The sequence below is a fragment of the Talpa occidentalis genome, unplaced genomic scaffold (assembly GCF_014898055.3).
Source record: "Talpa occidentalis isolate TD23 unplaced genomic scaffold, MPIMG_talOcc4v2.1 talOcc4.13, whole genome shotgun sequence".
NCBI lineage: Eukaryota > Metazoa > Chordata > Mammalia > Eulipotyphla > Talpidae > Talpa > Talpa occidentalis.
Window position 1 is genome coordinate 30,122,773 of NW_023601322.1, and position 14,858 is coordinate 30,137,630.

The window sequence follows — 14,858 nt, forward strand, 5'->3', positions numbered from 1 at the left end:
TCCAACCTCCCCTTTATCATTCTGATTTCAAGAGTGACAGTGGTATTTAAAATGGGAGTAAGCATTAAGACAAATATATAGTTTTCTTATGAAGCTCTGAAGTTCTAAAAAGTCAACATCACTGCCTCTAGATGTCTTCCTTTAGCTATGCATTCAAATTGAAAACACTGAACATTTTAAAGCATGACTATGGGTTATTAATAAATACACACTTTTATCAAAAGCCTGTATGTCTAAAAAGCCTTACCTGTTCTTGTTTTCTAGTTCTGCAATCAACTGTCTTTGCTGCTTATTTGCATCAATAGTGAAGGAGATGTCAGGAGCACTTCTCTGCTGAGTTGGCTGCTGCAAAAGATGGGGTTTACACTATTTAATATTGGGGTTGGGAACATGTGTGAGAAGACAGGAATGGTGACCTACGCAGTCAAAAAAAGAAAAAACTATGTGCATTAAAACAAAAAATTAAATCCCCATTATTCTTTTAAGAATCAACTTTGCCATGGATTTGGCACACATCTCCACTATGAGGAAGCAGAACCGAATTCTATGGCAGGCAAATACACAAAACATAGGGAATAATGGTTTTTTAGCTTTCTAACTTGAAGTTTTGGGGGAACTATTTAATAATTCTGGCCATTCTGTCTCCATTGCAACTATTCTCTCATTATGATGAGTTAAAAAATATGGCACCACTGAAATAACTTTCTCTAGTGCTATTGTTTAATTATTGTACATTTAAAGTCATAGTTAATATGACTTTATTTCTTTTGGTCAACATTAGAATTTCTTTAGTCATATATGTAAATTTACACAGATGGATATCCATCCATCCATCCATCCATCCATCAGAAAAGTCATGATGCATTTTTTTCTGTTTTTCAAAGAAAAAATATGTCGTGACTTTTCTAACAACTCAATATGTTCATACCGGCATCATTCTTGGTCATTCGACTAACTCTAACAACTGCTGTATATGTAGCCATAGCTCTCTCCATTCTTACATAATTATATACATACAAATTAACAAATTATATAAATTCATATAAAATAATTTTTGACTAGATAAATATATACATATATAGAATACATATATTAATGCATGCAGAAATAATTATATGTATATAGAGCATTATATACTATATTTATATATGTACTTGTATAAATGGGTAAGTGTATTTAGTCAAGGGTTAATTTGTCACTGTTTTATAAACACAGGGTCAGATTATATATATATGTCCCTCTGCCTTTCTCTTTAGTACATTGTAGAAATCCCTGATGTCAATTTTTATTGCTTTTAAAACAAAATTTAAAAACCACAATGAATTTTTCTACCAAAGAATGCCAAACTTTGAAAAATGGCTCTGACTGCCTAAGTCCAAAGATGTGAAGAAGCTCAGCTTTCTGTTTTAGGTCTAGAGACCTGATTGTAGGAGAGATTAAGCCAGGTAGAAATGGCTTTCATACAGCTTTTCTATCATTTAGTATTTCTTCTAACAAAGAAATGAATTGTGATGCTAATGAAGAATTTTGACTTCCTATACTTTATCTCCTAAGTGGCTTTGTACTGTCATGTCTAGCATATGGTAGTTTTGACCCGTGTTCCAAGTTTTTCTTCTGATTTCATTACATAGTTTTCTCTTTCTTATATATGTTTACATATTGATAAAAGTAGAAACTCAGCTGAGTCATTTGTGGGTCTCTGTGGAAGCAGTGGATGCCAAATTGTTTTAGGTCTTGTGGGCTTTACATTAGCTCTAGCTCTTCAGCTCTGCTGTTGTAGTGTCTACTATAGATAACACCAACTCTAAGGTGATATAATGAACACACCATCCTTTCAACTCAAAACTACTTACAGATGAAGTGGACTCTGCTGCCAGTCTTGCTGCGTATCTGGCGATCAGCCTATGTTCTTCATCAAGGCGGTTTGAACTCTCAAGCATACTGTTAAGAGCAGACCAGGAAGGAGAGTGTCAGGCAACTCAGAAAGACTGACATTCATATTACCACCAGGGGGTTTTGCTATTCAGTTTCAGTGCCAAAATTTCAAAGCTACTCAAAATGCTGTAGGTTAATGATCTCAGACTTAGATTCATGACATGATATATAATATGTGGCCAGGGAGGTCATTAATAAATCCTGTCTTCAGTGAATTCAATTGTTTCACTAAGAAAGTTCCAAACAGAAATGAGTATTTTTGAAAAAAGCATATTTCTGATAAAAGAATATTTTCTTTTTAACTTAATTTTATTGTCTTTAATACTTTTATTGCCTTATACCCAAATAATGCATATCCAAAATAAACATGTTAGAAAATAGGGAAACAAGGAGAATATAAAATCCAATTGTTATCCCCACCTCCTTGTACTCACACTTGTGTATAATCTGCCTTTAGTATGGTCTGGTCTTACTTCTAATGAACAGCATATGGCAGAAGTGATGGAATACCACCTCTAAGATTTGACTATAAAAAAGATAATCATTTCCTTCTTGGATATGTTTCCTCTTTCTTGAGCTCATTGGATTGCTTGCTCTGTGGGAAGCTAGCTGCCATGTCATAAGGCAGCTTTGTGGAAAGGCCCATGTTATGAGGAACTGGAGTCAGCCAATAACATTGAGAATGCATCACCATGGTCAGAGTGTTCAGATCACAGCCCTGGTCAGCTTGATTGCAACCTCACACAAGTTCTTTTGTTGGAGGCACTAAGCTAAGGCAAACCTGATTCCTGACTCTTAAGCACTAGGAGATAATTTGCTATGCAACAATAGATAATTAATAGAATTCTCATTTATGAAATTGCTACCGAGGTAATTTGCTGTTTTATATTTACCTCCAAAGAAATGGAGTTATAGTAGTGGTTTCCAGTGACATTAATAGAAGTTGTTTAGTGTCTCCTATCCTTTTTTTTTTTTTTTAAGATTTATTTATTTATTTATACAAGCACTGGGTACAGTCAGAAGCGCGGGAGGGTGAGAGAATCCACCAGAGCCAGAGTGGGGAGCAGAGCAGGCAGAAGGACCGAAGTACACTTCTGAGGGGAGCAGCGGGCGGCTGGAGAGGTCTGCGCGCCATGTGGGACCCTTCTCCGGTGGCCGGGGAGCAGCCGAGGATTGAACCGGCGCTACAAAGGCCGCAGGCAGCTTCGCAACCCAGCGCTCAACCGCTGCGCCACCGGGGAGGTCCTGTCTCCTATCCTTTATAGAAAATTTTCACACTAGGCCCTCCCTTGGTGGTGTAGCGGTTGAGCGCTGCGCTGCGAAGCTGCCTGCAACCTCTGCAGTGCTGGTTCAATCCCCGGCCGCCGGTGAGGGTCCCACAGGGTGCAACAGACCTCTCCTGCCGCGCCCAGTGCTCCCCTCAGCAGTGTATTTCGTCAGTCTGCCTGTTCAGTTCCCTGCTCTGGCTCTGGTGAATTGTCTCACCCTCCGGTGCTTCTGACTGTGTACCCAGTGCTTGTGTAAATAAATAAATAAATCTTTATATAAAAAAGAAATTTTTCACACTAGAACAATGATATTTTTTGTCCATAAGAGCTAATGCAGGGCCTCCCCGGTGGCACGGCGGTTGAGCGCTGGGTTGCCAAGCAGCCTGCGGTGTCTGCGGCGCCGGTTCAATCCCTAGCTGCTCCCCGGCCACCGGAGGAGGGTCCCACATGGCGCGCAGACCTCTCCTGCCGCCCGCTGCTCCCCTCAGCAGTGTACTTTGGTCCTTCTGCCTGCTCTGCTCCCCGCTCTGGCTCTGGTGAATTCTCTCGCCCTCCCGCGCTTCTGACTGTACCCAGTGCTTGTATAAACAAAACAAACAAACAAATAAATAAATAAATGAACATGCCTCTTAAAAAAAAAAAAAAAAAAAAGAGCTAATGCAAAAAAAAAAAAATACCCTCTTTTATAGTTCAGAAAGTTTCATCCCCTAAGGTCCTTCACTCAAGATTAAGTTTTGGGTGCCATTAGAAAATTCTATGAAACATACCAATAACACTAATCCTGGTTGGTCATTATTTGGTTCATCAGTTATTATGGTGTCAGGTCAGAATCAAGATCAGACACTAGCTCCTTTCATCCTCAAATATACTTATATTCTCCATTGATTCTTATACTTGAGCCTGTTCCTTAAAGTAAAAATGTAATACCAAGATTGTATACTAAAAATGATATACTTTTATGCCAATAGTAGGGTTGTAACAATTACTCATTGCAAAGACTTGGATTTTACATAAAGCAACATATATTTATACAATTTATATGTACATTTACATTTAAAGTATACATTCATATAGTCTTCTAAACTTTGTTCTAAAGTGAGAATGAGTGAAAATCATTATGAGCTCTTGCATGTTAACTGTGCCACTTTCAAATATTTCCTCCCAGGTTGACTCAATCCATTACTGTAACATTTTTTTCTGGTCATTCTGAAGACACCCCTGTCTCTATTATCCCTGCTCTAGTCTATATTCCTCACATATGTAAATTATACTTGTTCTTATCCTGAACACTTCCATTCTATATTTAGTTCTTTTCTCTAGGCTATAACTACCTGGAATATTTCCGAATTTCTCCATTGAGTATGTTACTTCTCTATTTTCAGAAAATTCTTCTCTTTCCTTTTGCCTTAATGAGATAATGCATGTAAAAAAGCATCAAACTACCATGATTACTGAGACACATTCACTGCTCAAATGTTAATACAATATTATCATTTTCCCTTTTAAGTAAGTTCTTTAGATTCATTAATGATTCTTGTTATTAATTACAACATCTACCTGTCCTTCCAACATCTACCTGTCCAGTGCTGGAAGGGCTTCTCAAAATTTAGTGTGTATATATGTATTATTTAAGAATCTTGTGAAATGTGGCTTCTAATTCTGTATTGGGGGAGATAGTTTGGGGCCTCAGAATCTACATATCTAACAAGTTTCCTATATATGTTGATATTGCTGGTCCAACGACAATACTATTAAGAATTTAGAATCTTGAAAATAGAAGGGAACATCTAAACACATGAAATAAACCCCAAGTATAAACCATATAAATAAATAATTTTTCATGAGCATTGAACTGATAGCCACATAGCATATATGGCATTTTACAAACATGCCCTTAAGGCAGAAAATTCTAAGATTCAAGGCTCATAAATGTGCAGTATCAATCCCAGTAGAATATGGTTTCAATCAACATACAAAAGACTTGGAGTAAGAAAATAATTTTAATAGCAAAAGCAGAATTAGTTCTGGAAAACTGATGCTTTAAAACAGCTATTTAGTTTTCGTAATACAATGTCTGCATTTCTTAGTGGTTAAAAATAATAACTGAATTTCTTGCTACAGCTTCATTAAGAGAGTTATAGTGTCTTTTCTTTAAACATAAAACTATCCCCCAAAGAAACAACTAAATTTTATTTATTTTTTTTTGTCACTTCTGGATGGTGTGCTAGAGACCATACACCTAATCCAGCACAGGGTGTGTAGACAACAGGAACCTTTGCTCCAAGCCCACGACAATGATGTGTTTGACTTCTAGAAAGTCACTTTAAAAAATACATTTGTGAGTGTTTTGATAAATAATAAAGAAACCTTGATAAAAGCCTCATGATAAAAGGGTCTTTAATCATGAATGACCAACAAGTATAAATAACATGAAGGTTATATTTAAAAAGAAGGCCTCTTGGAAATGTAAGATGTGAAATTATGGGAGTCTGACTACTAAGCTATAACTCATGCTTTCCTCCCCCAGCAGTGAGTGAATGAGGGGTGGGGAGATATATTACTTTGTGCACATAAACGATTTATGAGTCCACATATGCCACTTCAGTATGTTGAAATTATACAAGGGTGAATGAGGCAGCTCTCTGATAAATTCCATTACTTCCAAGACTTCAATTACAAATAGTTGAAAATGAATGGCCAATAATCCCTAAATCATTAAAGAATTATTGATTCAAACACCGTCTCCATTTCTACTATGCATTTCAGAACTTCATAATCAGGAATAGTGGAATAGTACTACAAGACCATGATGAATTAAAAAGTGACTGCTGTGTAGACTGTGTTTCATGGCAGGGAAATCTATTATTTGAAAGCTTTCCACTGTCTACCTTGAATGCATGGCCTGTGTCTGTTACTAGTGATTTCAAAATGATGTTCTAGGCCCCAGTTAATCTAGGGCTTCTAAATTGTGATTTAGCAAAGATTTCTGGGAACTCAAGATTTATTCATATTTCTCCAGTTTCTCTGTAGGCTTGTTCTCACTTTGACCGCAACAGTCAACTAAACGTTACGCAAAGGACACCATAGCTACTTGTATTTTTTTTCCTTAATATTTTTTCCATTGGTATGAAAGGTAACAGGAATTTTATCACTAGAGATTAATTTTTAAAGCCTTTGGGTCTCAAGTTCTAAAATAGCTAATAGAAAGATTACTACCTGAGAAGGCGTTATGAGTTAACATGTAAGAGGAGGTTTACTTTATGAGGTTACTTCCTATCTTTTGCAGTTGGTTATGAGAAAAATGCGATAAAATAAAAATGCTAAAGACTTGTTTAGGTGGTTAGGAGTCAGTGAGCAAAAGAGAGTCTGGGTGGAAAGGGTTTATGTGTATTGGGGGCTCAAGAGGTAGTTTCACAGAACTGAAAAATAAGGAGGGAAATTAACTACCAACATTTCAACTATTGGCTTTTAATAATTGGTTTGATAGGAAAGTATGAACTGGAACTCTTCCAAGACAGGGATAATAATAAAACTTACCGTAATAATGGCTCCTTTATAAGCCAGTCTTCACACTATTTTATGGAGTCCTTGACTTTAACACTACATAAAATAGTCTCCAAAGCCACCCATTGTACCTTCTACAAGCTCTCACATTCCTCCACACCAGCTCTCAGCAACATGCCTAAGGCTACCTTCATTTTATCTTGAATTACGGTAAAGTTTTCTCTATGGGCTGCTCTGATTTTAGCCTTACTCTTCCTTTTACTTCATTTCATTCTCTGTAGTCAGTGATCTTTAAAAATGACAGTGGATGTAGCATTTCTGTGTATAAAATCCTTCAATAGCTTCTCATTTTTGAAACTTCAAAATAAGACTTAATAAGGTCATGCAAAATGTAGCTTCATTCTTTACCCCTGTTACTCTGGTAGCCCAGCCACCTCTAAGTTAGCACACTTAAGTCCATTAGGGTTTATTGCTCCTCCTATTTCCTGCAGCACCCTGCACTGAACTGCCTTTGTTACTGCTGCATCCCTTTGAATTTTAATTGCCTTTTTCACTTATCTTTATTCTTCACTAAACTGCAACTTCAATGAGGGTAGAATGGTTCAACCTTTTTACCAGTTCTTTTTACGTGTATAGTACAAAGCCTGGAAGATAGTAACAGTAACAGCTACCAAAGAATTACTTGGACAAGAAAATTAATACAGACTAGTTAAATCTAAAATGAGTTTTATTTTTTTAATTTTTTGGGGGATACTAAATTTTCTTTTTTTTCAATATTTATTTTCTTTTTTTATATATTAATTTTATTTTTTTACATCATTGTTCATTTTTAAACAGTATTTGCTTCCCCCCACCTCCTCAGGTGTAGTCCCCATTGAGTTTCCTTTACCAATGCACCCGTGCACCATCACCTCATCCCCTGTGCTCCTCCCTCCCTCCCTCTGATGCCTCTCCCTCCTCCTCCCCTGCAGTATGTCTCTGATTTATAATTGCCTGTTTTTGGCATATATACACAACGGAATATTATTCAGCAATCAAAAAAGATAAACTTGTGCCATTTGCAGCAAGTGGATGGAACTAGAAGGAATTATGCTCAGTGAAATAATCCAGAAAGAAAAAGAAAAATAAGATTTCACTTATAGTAGGAATATAGAGGAACCAAATAAGACATCAGTGTACAAAAATAATAACAGCACAAAACACAACAAAGCAGACTAGTTTTCTTAGGCTGGTAGTATCCGGGTCTCTGGCCTGTTTCTTCTATCATTTTGGCTTTTCATACTTCCTTAACACTGAGAAAATCAGGAGAACATAGATGACATAATATTCTGTAATACCTGCCATGCCACATAAAATGAAACTGTAAATAACTGACATTTGGAGGAGTTAAAATCAGGATACATTCTATGATTGCAATGACTGCATAGAATCCTTACCTACTAATGTTACATATATATAATACCATGACACTTCTTTAGATTTATCAATATCAGGTCTTCTCCACACCCAACATGGCACATTCTCTTTTGATTCACATTTTGTTATTGTTATTGCTGTAAAGATTAGGAAAACAGATGGAGTCTGCAAGAGGTGAGCCCCCTCTCCAAAGAAATGCTTACTCTTAGGTGGTGAATAACAAGTAGGGATATTATAAAAGAGAGGGTGAGAGGTTGGGCTGAATCACCTCTGGGTTCAAATCCCAGCCCTCTCTCTAGCTCTGTGTCCCTGGGCAAATCACTTCACCTCCCTATGCCTCAATTTTCTTCTATAAAACAGAGATGAAGTGGTAACCCACCTCACGGTTTGTTGGAAGGGTCTCAAGCTGTGTTTAGAGCAGTGCCAGGGCATAAGGTAAGGTAAGACTCTGGGAATATTCCTCTCATACCACTAAATTTCTCTCACTAAACACTGCATACTGCCATGCATTTGTAATCAAAATATCCTTTTTGTACAATGTATCAAGCATTATGTAACACCATGTAGAACTCTGAATTCTTTATTTTAGCACATTTGAAGAAAGCAGACTTTGAAATTCATCCATTCAACAATGTTGATGAATGTTTATGAGCTATCAGTTTATTTCTACCATATTGTGATGGACAAGTTTTATAAAGTGGGATTTAAAAATCTAACTTATTATAAGCCTTCAGTCCTATTCAAAATTAAGTGAGGAACTAATATTGAGTTATTCCCATATGGCTTATACTATGCTAGCTAATTTACATCTCTAATCTTATCAGATTGTTATTGTCACTCATTTTCCATGGAAACTGAAAATGTATTAGAATCCATGACAGGGAAATGAACTCATCTTCAAATCAATTTATCATTTGCTTATGCTGAGAAAACCCCTGTGGGGACACACAGCCAATGCAAATATGTGCACTGGTGGTGAGACATTTTCAGTTTTCTAATTCCAGGATTCTAAGGAAATTTCTTTCTTTGAATCAAAGCTCCTAAACATTTTACTGAAGAAAAAGAGCAGTATAGCAAGGAAATGAAAACTCATATGAAAGAGACATTGTCAGTAGGTGAAGATATTTTCTTTTTTCTTTCAACACTCAACTTACCTATACAATAAACTTATATTTTCAAAATCAACATTTAATGAAAAAGTTCAGTCAAATTTTGGATGAAACATTAAAAATATTAAAGGCATACAATTCAATAGGTTCAGTGTGGAAGTGTGGTACAGACTGAATTTTGTGTCCTTCCAAATTCATGTGTTGAAGCTTTTACCCCCAGGTTCTTTGACTGTGACTATATGTGGAGATAGGATTTTCAAAGAAGTAATTAGGTTAAATGAGGCACAAAGGTGGGGCCCTAATACAATATGACTGGTGTTCTTATAAGAAGAGGAAGAGAACTAGGTATATATGTGCACAGAAAAAAGGCCACACCGGGGGCCGGGGGAAAAGGCAGCACCTGTTAGACAAGGAGGGAGAGCTAAGAGGAAATCTACTCTGCGGGTGCTTCCTCTTGGACTTCTGGCCTCCATATCTGTGAGAAGATACATTTCTATTGTTCAAGCCACATAGCCTGTGGTATTTTTATTGTTGTTGTTTCCCTAGCAAACTAATACAAAGTGGAAGAGACCAAAGGCCTTTAAAAATCTTTTTTTGTATTCTTGTCTAATATCACTTTCAGGTTCTTTTTGCCCCAATCAGTTGCTTTTCCTACATCAGTGAATAGCTGATATTTGTCTTTATCCACCTCTCTGTCAGGCTTAAAACACAACTTATCTTTGACTTTTTCCTCACATTAAATGTTCTACTTAAAGGATAATTTATTATAGGTGATTTTTTGATAATAAAAATATCTACTAATAAAGAAGTGTTTCTGAGGGCTTTCAATCATTTATATAGGGAGAGAGGAAATTCTATAACTACAGCACTGCCAATATTTTACAACATCAGCAGATGTTTGTTGGGCACCTACTGTGGGCCAGGCACTGTATTAGGTGCCTGAGACGTAGGCGTGAACAAGTCAGAGAGGGTCCCTGCTCACAGATGGGAAGTAATAAACCAACCATTGATCAAAGATTATAGTTATGATGAGAATGAAATTAATAGCAAGCCACATCCAAGACCAATAGGACCTACATAATCGATGAAGTGCCTTTAATATGAGATTGGAGGTCAGAGAAGTAGTCAGTGTATGTGTGTGGAAAGAGAGGGTAGGGGTAAAGTGGACAAGAATGTTCTAAGCATAGGGAAGAACTAGCAGGGTCTTGAGTCAGTGTGAAGAATTGTTTTCAGGAATTGATCTGAAAGCTGATGTGAAAAGCATTGTGATTAGGTGGGAGGATCCCATGAGATCTGGGGCTGAGAGGGGTGGCAAGGTCAAGGTCATGCACTGGATGGAGGGCCACAGCGAGGGTCTGGGCACTAATTGCAAGAGGAATCTGTTAAAGTCTTTAAAGCATGCAAGCTAATAAAAACTTAGACCTTGTATATGAAGCCCAGAAATAGGTATCAAATGTACAATTTCTTATACTTCAGAAAACACAACTGGAACACATTTTAACTTAGCTATATTAAAGTTAGGGATGGAAGTGACACCAATTTGATCATGACATCAGATAGAGACTGTAGCCTCTAACTATCCCTCTCCCCTCCTCCCTTACCCAGAGGCCTTCTCAGAGTTTAAATATGCCGGAAGCTTCTGAATGGCAAATATCAAGGCTATAATTACGTTTAGGGTTAGAAATCTGGCTTCCTATTCTTTGGTCTCCCTGCCACAGTCCATCCTTATAAACCACTAGCAAGCCCAGGCACAGGATAAGCTTTAGGGAAGGCAGCAAAAGCCCTCACTGCCTTACATTTTAAGAACCCTCCTCCCCTACTGGAGAAGGTGCTTGAAAACTATTATAGTTTCACTGAATTAGGGAGACAGCCGGAATTCTCCCTTCAGCTATAGTTTATTTATGGCTTATCTGACATCACAACCAGCAGTGTTTCTTTTTTTTTTTTTTTAGTGGCAGACTATTCACACATGAGTTTCCCATTCTGTTAAGTAGTTAACATAGGGTAGAAGGTCCACACACAGAGTTCATCAAGAATGTTATAAATAATTACAAAGGCAAAGCTTTAACCAAGAACAATTATTAGGTTTCTATTCGTAAACAATTTCTTAAACTCACAGATAGGGAGGAGGAGTGAGGTAGAAAATAAATGGGGGGCCTCCTTGGTGGTGCAAGGGGTTAAGACACAACCTATGAAGCTATCCACAGCCACTGCAGCACGAGTTCGATTCCTGGCCAGGGAGCTATCCACATGGTGCAGCAGACCTCTCCTGTCTCACCCGCTGCTCCCCTCAGCAGTGTATTTCGGCCCATCTGCCTGTTCTGTTGCCCACTCTGTCTCTGGTGAATCCTCTCACCCCCACACCTCTGGCCTGTACCCCAGTTCTTGTATGCATAAATAAATAAATCTTTTTTTTTTACAAAAAGAAAATAGATGGGATGCAGAATCAGAAGGTGTGTGTGCAAGTCCTTGCTAGCAATTGACCTTGGGTAAGTCACTTAATGTTCTGGAACTAGCATTTTCTTATTAGTGTAACAGAAATAACAATATCCAAACTCATAGGACTTTGATGAGTAAATTAAGTAATGCATGGGAAAGGGCACTGTAGTTTTTGAACTGCTTCATAAATGTATATTTTATTTTTCATATTCTGGCTGCCATGATGAGCTGCAAGCAACTAAAGACAAAATTCTTGCCCTGTTGAACTTGCAATCAAAATGAGAAACCACAATGCATAAAACTGAGTGAATAAATTGTAACTTACCAACCATCATTCTGACTACAAGCATGTGCTCATAATATTTGTGAAAATGAAATAAAAATAACATAGTAGGATATGTAATTTTAGTAATACAGATTGGATACAGTATGGAGGAGTGTCAGAAAAGCTTTCTGTATGGTGTACTTTTATTTATGCAGGTTTTACAAGAAGTAATGTACAAAGTGGTTATGAACTTGGGATCAAGTGGATAATTTTAATCCCTGCTCCACTGTTTGGCAGCTATGTAACTGTGGGATCATCATATAAATGCTTTAAATTGATACCTTGACTTATGTACAAAATGAGGATAATTTCCCTTTATAGGCTTACTGTAAGGACGGGGGAAATTATGTCAATAAAGCTTTAAAAAGTGCTTAGCTTGAGTCAAGTGTCTTCATCAATGGCAGCCCTTGTGATTATTTTCATATGTATCTACCACAGTTGAATGATGGTAAAACACTGTAGCTACAATGATAAAGGAGTTGTGAGATTACTACATTACTTATATAATGCTGGAAGGTGTGGGGAATTTCTGGGATCTAATTAAACTTCAAATAAAGGGAAGGAAAATGAGAAATTCAAAAGAGAAGTTAGAATTTTTTTAGGACAGGAAAAAAGCTATGAGAACTAGGGAGGGCAGCTGCTATTAAAAAAAAGAGCCTCCTTCATTGATCAGTCTTAAATTCTGCTTTGTTTTCAAGATACAAATCACATCTAGCTTTCATCAAGTAGATGTAAGGTGTCTCTGCTGAGATGGTTTTACGGTCGTAAGTGACTCTCAAGTCAATATGATTAATCATTTGAGTAAGGAAGAAGGGATGGTGGTCACAGACTCTGAGCCTTCCTCTTTGGAGATTTCTTTGTTACAACTTTAATTAAGAAAAGGTCAGAGAAGAGTGGTAGAAATAACCTGAGTGTACTCAGAATTATGGCGAGAGGACATGGAGTAAGATCACATCATCGCCTTCAGACATGATTGAATTTTTATCGACTGCTCTTTGAAGATTACTGATACAATTTTTTTTGGGTAATTCACTATTTAGTTCTATTAGTTCAGCTACCATATAACACAGGACAAGCAAACTCATTGGAAATAAGATTAAAGCAATCACTCTTTCCACTTGTAGTTTTAAGAGGCTGAGATGTGAGAAAGAAGAGTGACTGTTTGATCTACAAGCTTGGGAAATCTGAACAAAGAGATCAGCTTAGCTGTGGGGTGCATTATTATCTCCTGAAAGAATAAGATATAGTATAAAATGAAGTTACTGTACTGGTTACATATATTTAAATATACAAATTTATAGAAATATATCATTATTAAAACAAATATGTATTCATCCATGAATAGCCTAAAATAATCTCATGTACTAATCTAGCAAAAATTGTTCTAAGGCATCAGGAGCAAGAATAGAAAGCAAATGAAAAAGTGTCGAGAGCGATGAGCATGAACGATGCTTTCTGCAAAACAGTAGCATACAGGGAACCACGTACTTTAAGGGAATTTAACCCACTATATCACTTAATACCTGCAAAAAATCCATGGATCCTTACTTCAGAGAGAATTAGAATTGTTAAGCAACACTGAAATATTTAAAAGGAACTGATTTGCTAAACATGTTTGTAAAACTGTTGTCTGTCTAGTTTATGTCAAAAACAGGCTGAAATAAATGATAAATATGAGGTCTGTCCAATTATTTTCAATCAACTTGCAGATGCACATTTATTATTCAAACTAAGTAACTTTAACCAAGAGGAAGAATCACTGTATCACAATTATAATAGAAAAAAAAACTTTATGAATGCCTTTATCCTAATACACAGGGCTACCTGAATTCACACATTTAACACATCTAAAATAAGCTCTGCATATTCTGGAACTTGAAAGCAGGCTTAGCAGGATGGCTACTTGGAAACATTTGTAAGTCAGAGAAGAGTTAATGGACAATTTCTCCCACTGTTTTCATTGTTAAGAAAATGATTTCCAAGATATGGTCCCATTCCATCATTTTTCTCTTTTCCATTTCTATCCTAAGTGAATGGAGCATTGTTCTCCTAATTACTAGACATCCATGGGTAATCTGTGGGGTAATTTCACATGGCACATGTAACAGAATTGACTGGCAGTACCCAGAATCCTGCATCCATCTGCATGTGAACATTTAGCCTGGAGCCCATTTGCCAAGATTTTCGTTTAGTTAATAATATATGAACATGGGCCTCCCCGGTGGCGCAGCAGTTGAGCGCTGGGCTGCGAAGCTGCCTGCAGCCTCTGCAGTGCTGGTTCAATCCCCGGCCACCGGGCGAGGGTCCCACCTGGCACGCAGACCTCTCCTGCCGCCCGCTGCTCCCCTCAGCAGTGTACTTCATCAGTCTGCCTGTTCTGTGTCCTGCTCTGGCTCTGGTGAATTCTCTCACCCTCCAGCGCTTCTGACTGTACCCAGTCCTTGTATAAATGAAAAAATCTTTAAAAAAATAATATATGAACATGGATATGAATTCTGCCATCTAACATTACATGACATTTTATTTGAGTCAATGAAAAGTGCCAGGGAAACCTCTGGCATCCAGTGATTGTTTCTTGCTGAGACCCCTTGTCAAGAGATCAGACTATTCTCCTCTCTAAGGCCAGTGGAGGAGGCAAACCTGCACTAACCAGGAGGGGTTGTTCCGGAGCATGTTGACATACAACCCGATGAGAACATGTTCATCAGCTAGCCTGTCTGCCACATTCAGGCTGTATTGTATCCTGAAACAGGGCAGGAGGAAAGAAAGGATGTTGTTAGGAGGGGTAAAGAGAAATAAGCAGAGCGGGTAGGAGTGACTTTGTGGTAGGAAAGGCAAATTTAGAAAACCAAGCAAGTAAAG

At 37.5% G+C, this 14,858-nt stretch overlaps 1 protein-coding gene across 9 annotated transcripts in view; it reads right to left on the reverse strand.

Annotated features, from left to right (window-relative positions):
• The window catches only part of DTNA (dystrobrevin alpha), a 325,085-nt gene that overhangs the window by 38,549 nt on the left and 271,678 nt on the right, over nt 1-14,858 (reverse strand). For 8 of the 9 annotated variants that reach the window (XM_054694102.1, XM_054694105.1, XM_054694103.1 and 5 more), the window contains 2 exons: nt 1,854-1,941; nt 248-345 (listed from right to left, as the gene is read on the reverse strand). In XM_054694102.1, the coding sequence (XP_054550077.1) occupies nt 248-345; nt 1,854-1,941 (186 nt within the window). Of the gene's footprint in view, nt 1-247; nt 346-1,853; nt 1,942-14,646; nt 14,740-14,858 lie in introns of all 9 variants that reach the window. The other variant, XM_037508673.2, reaches the window with a different exon arrangement.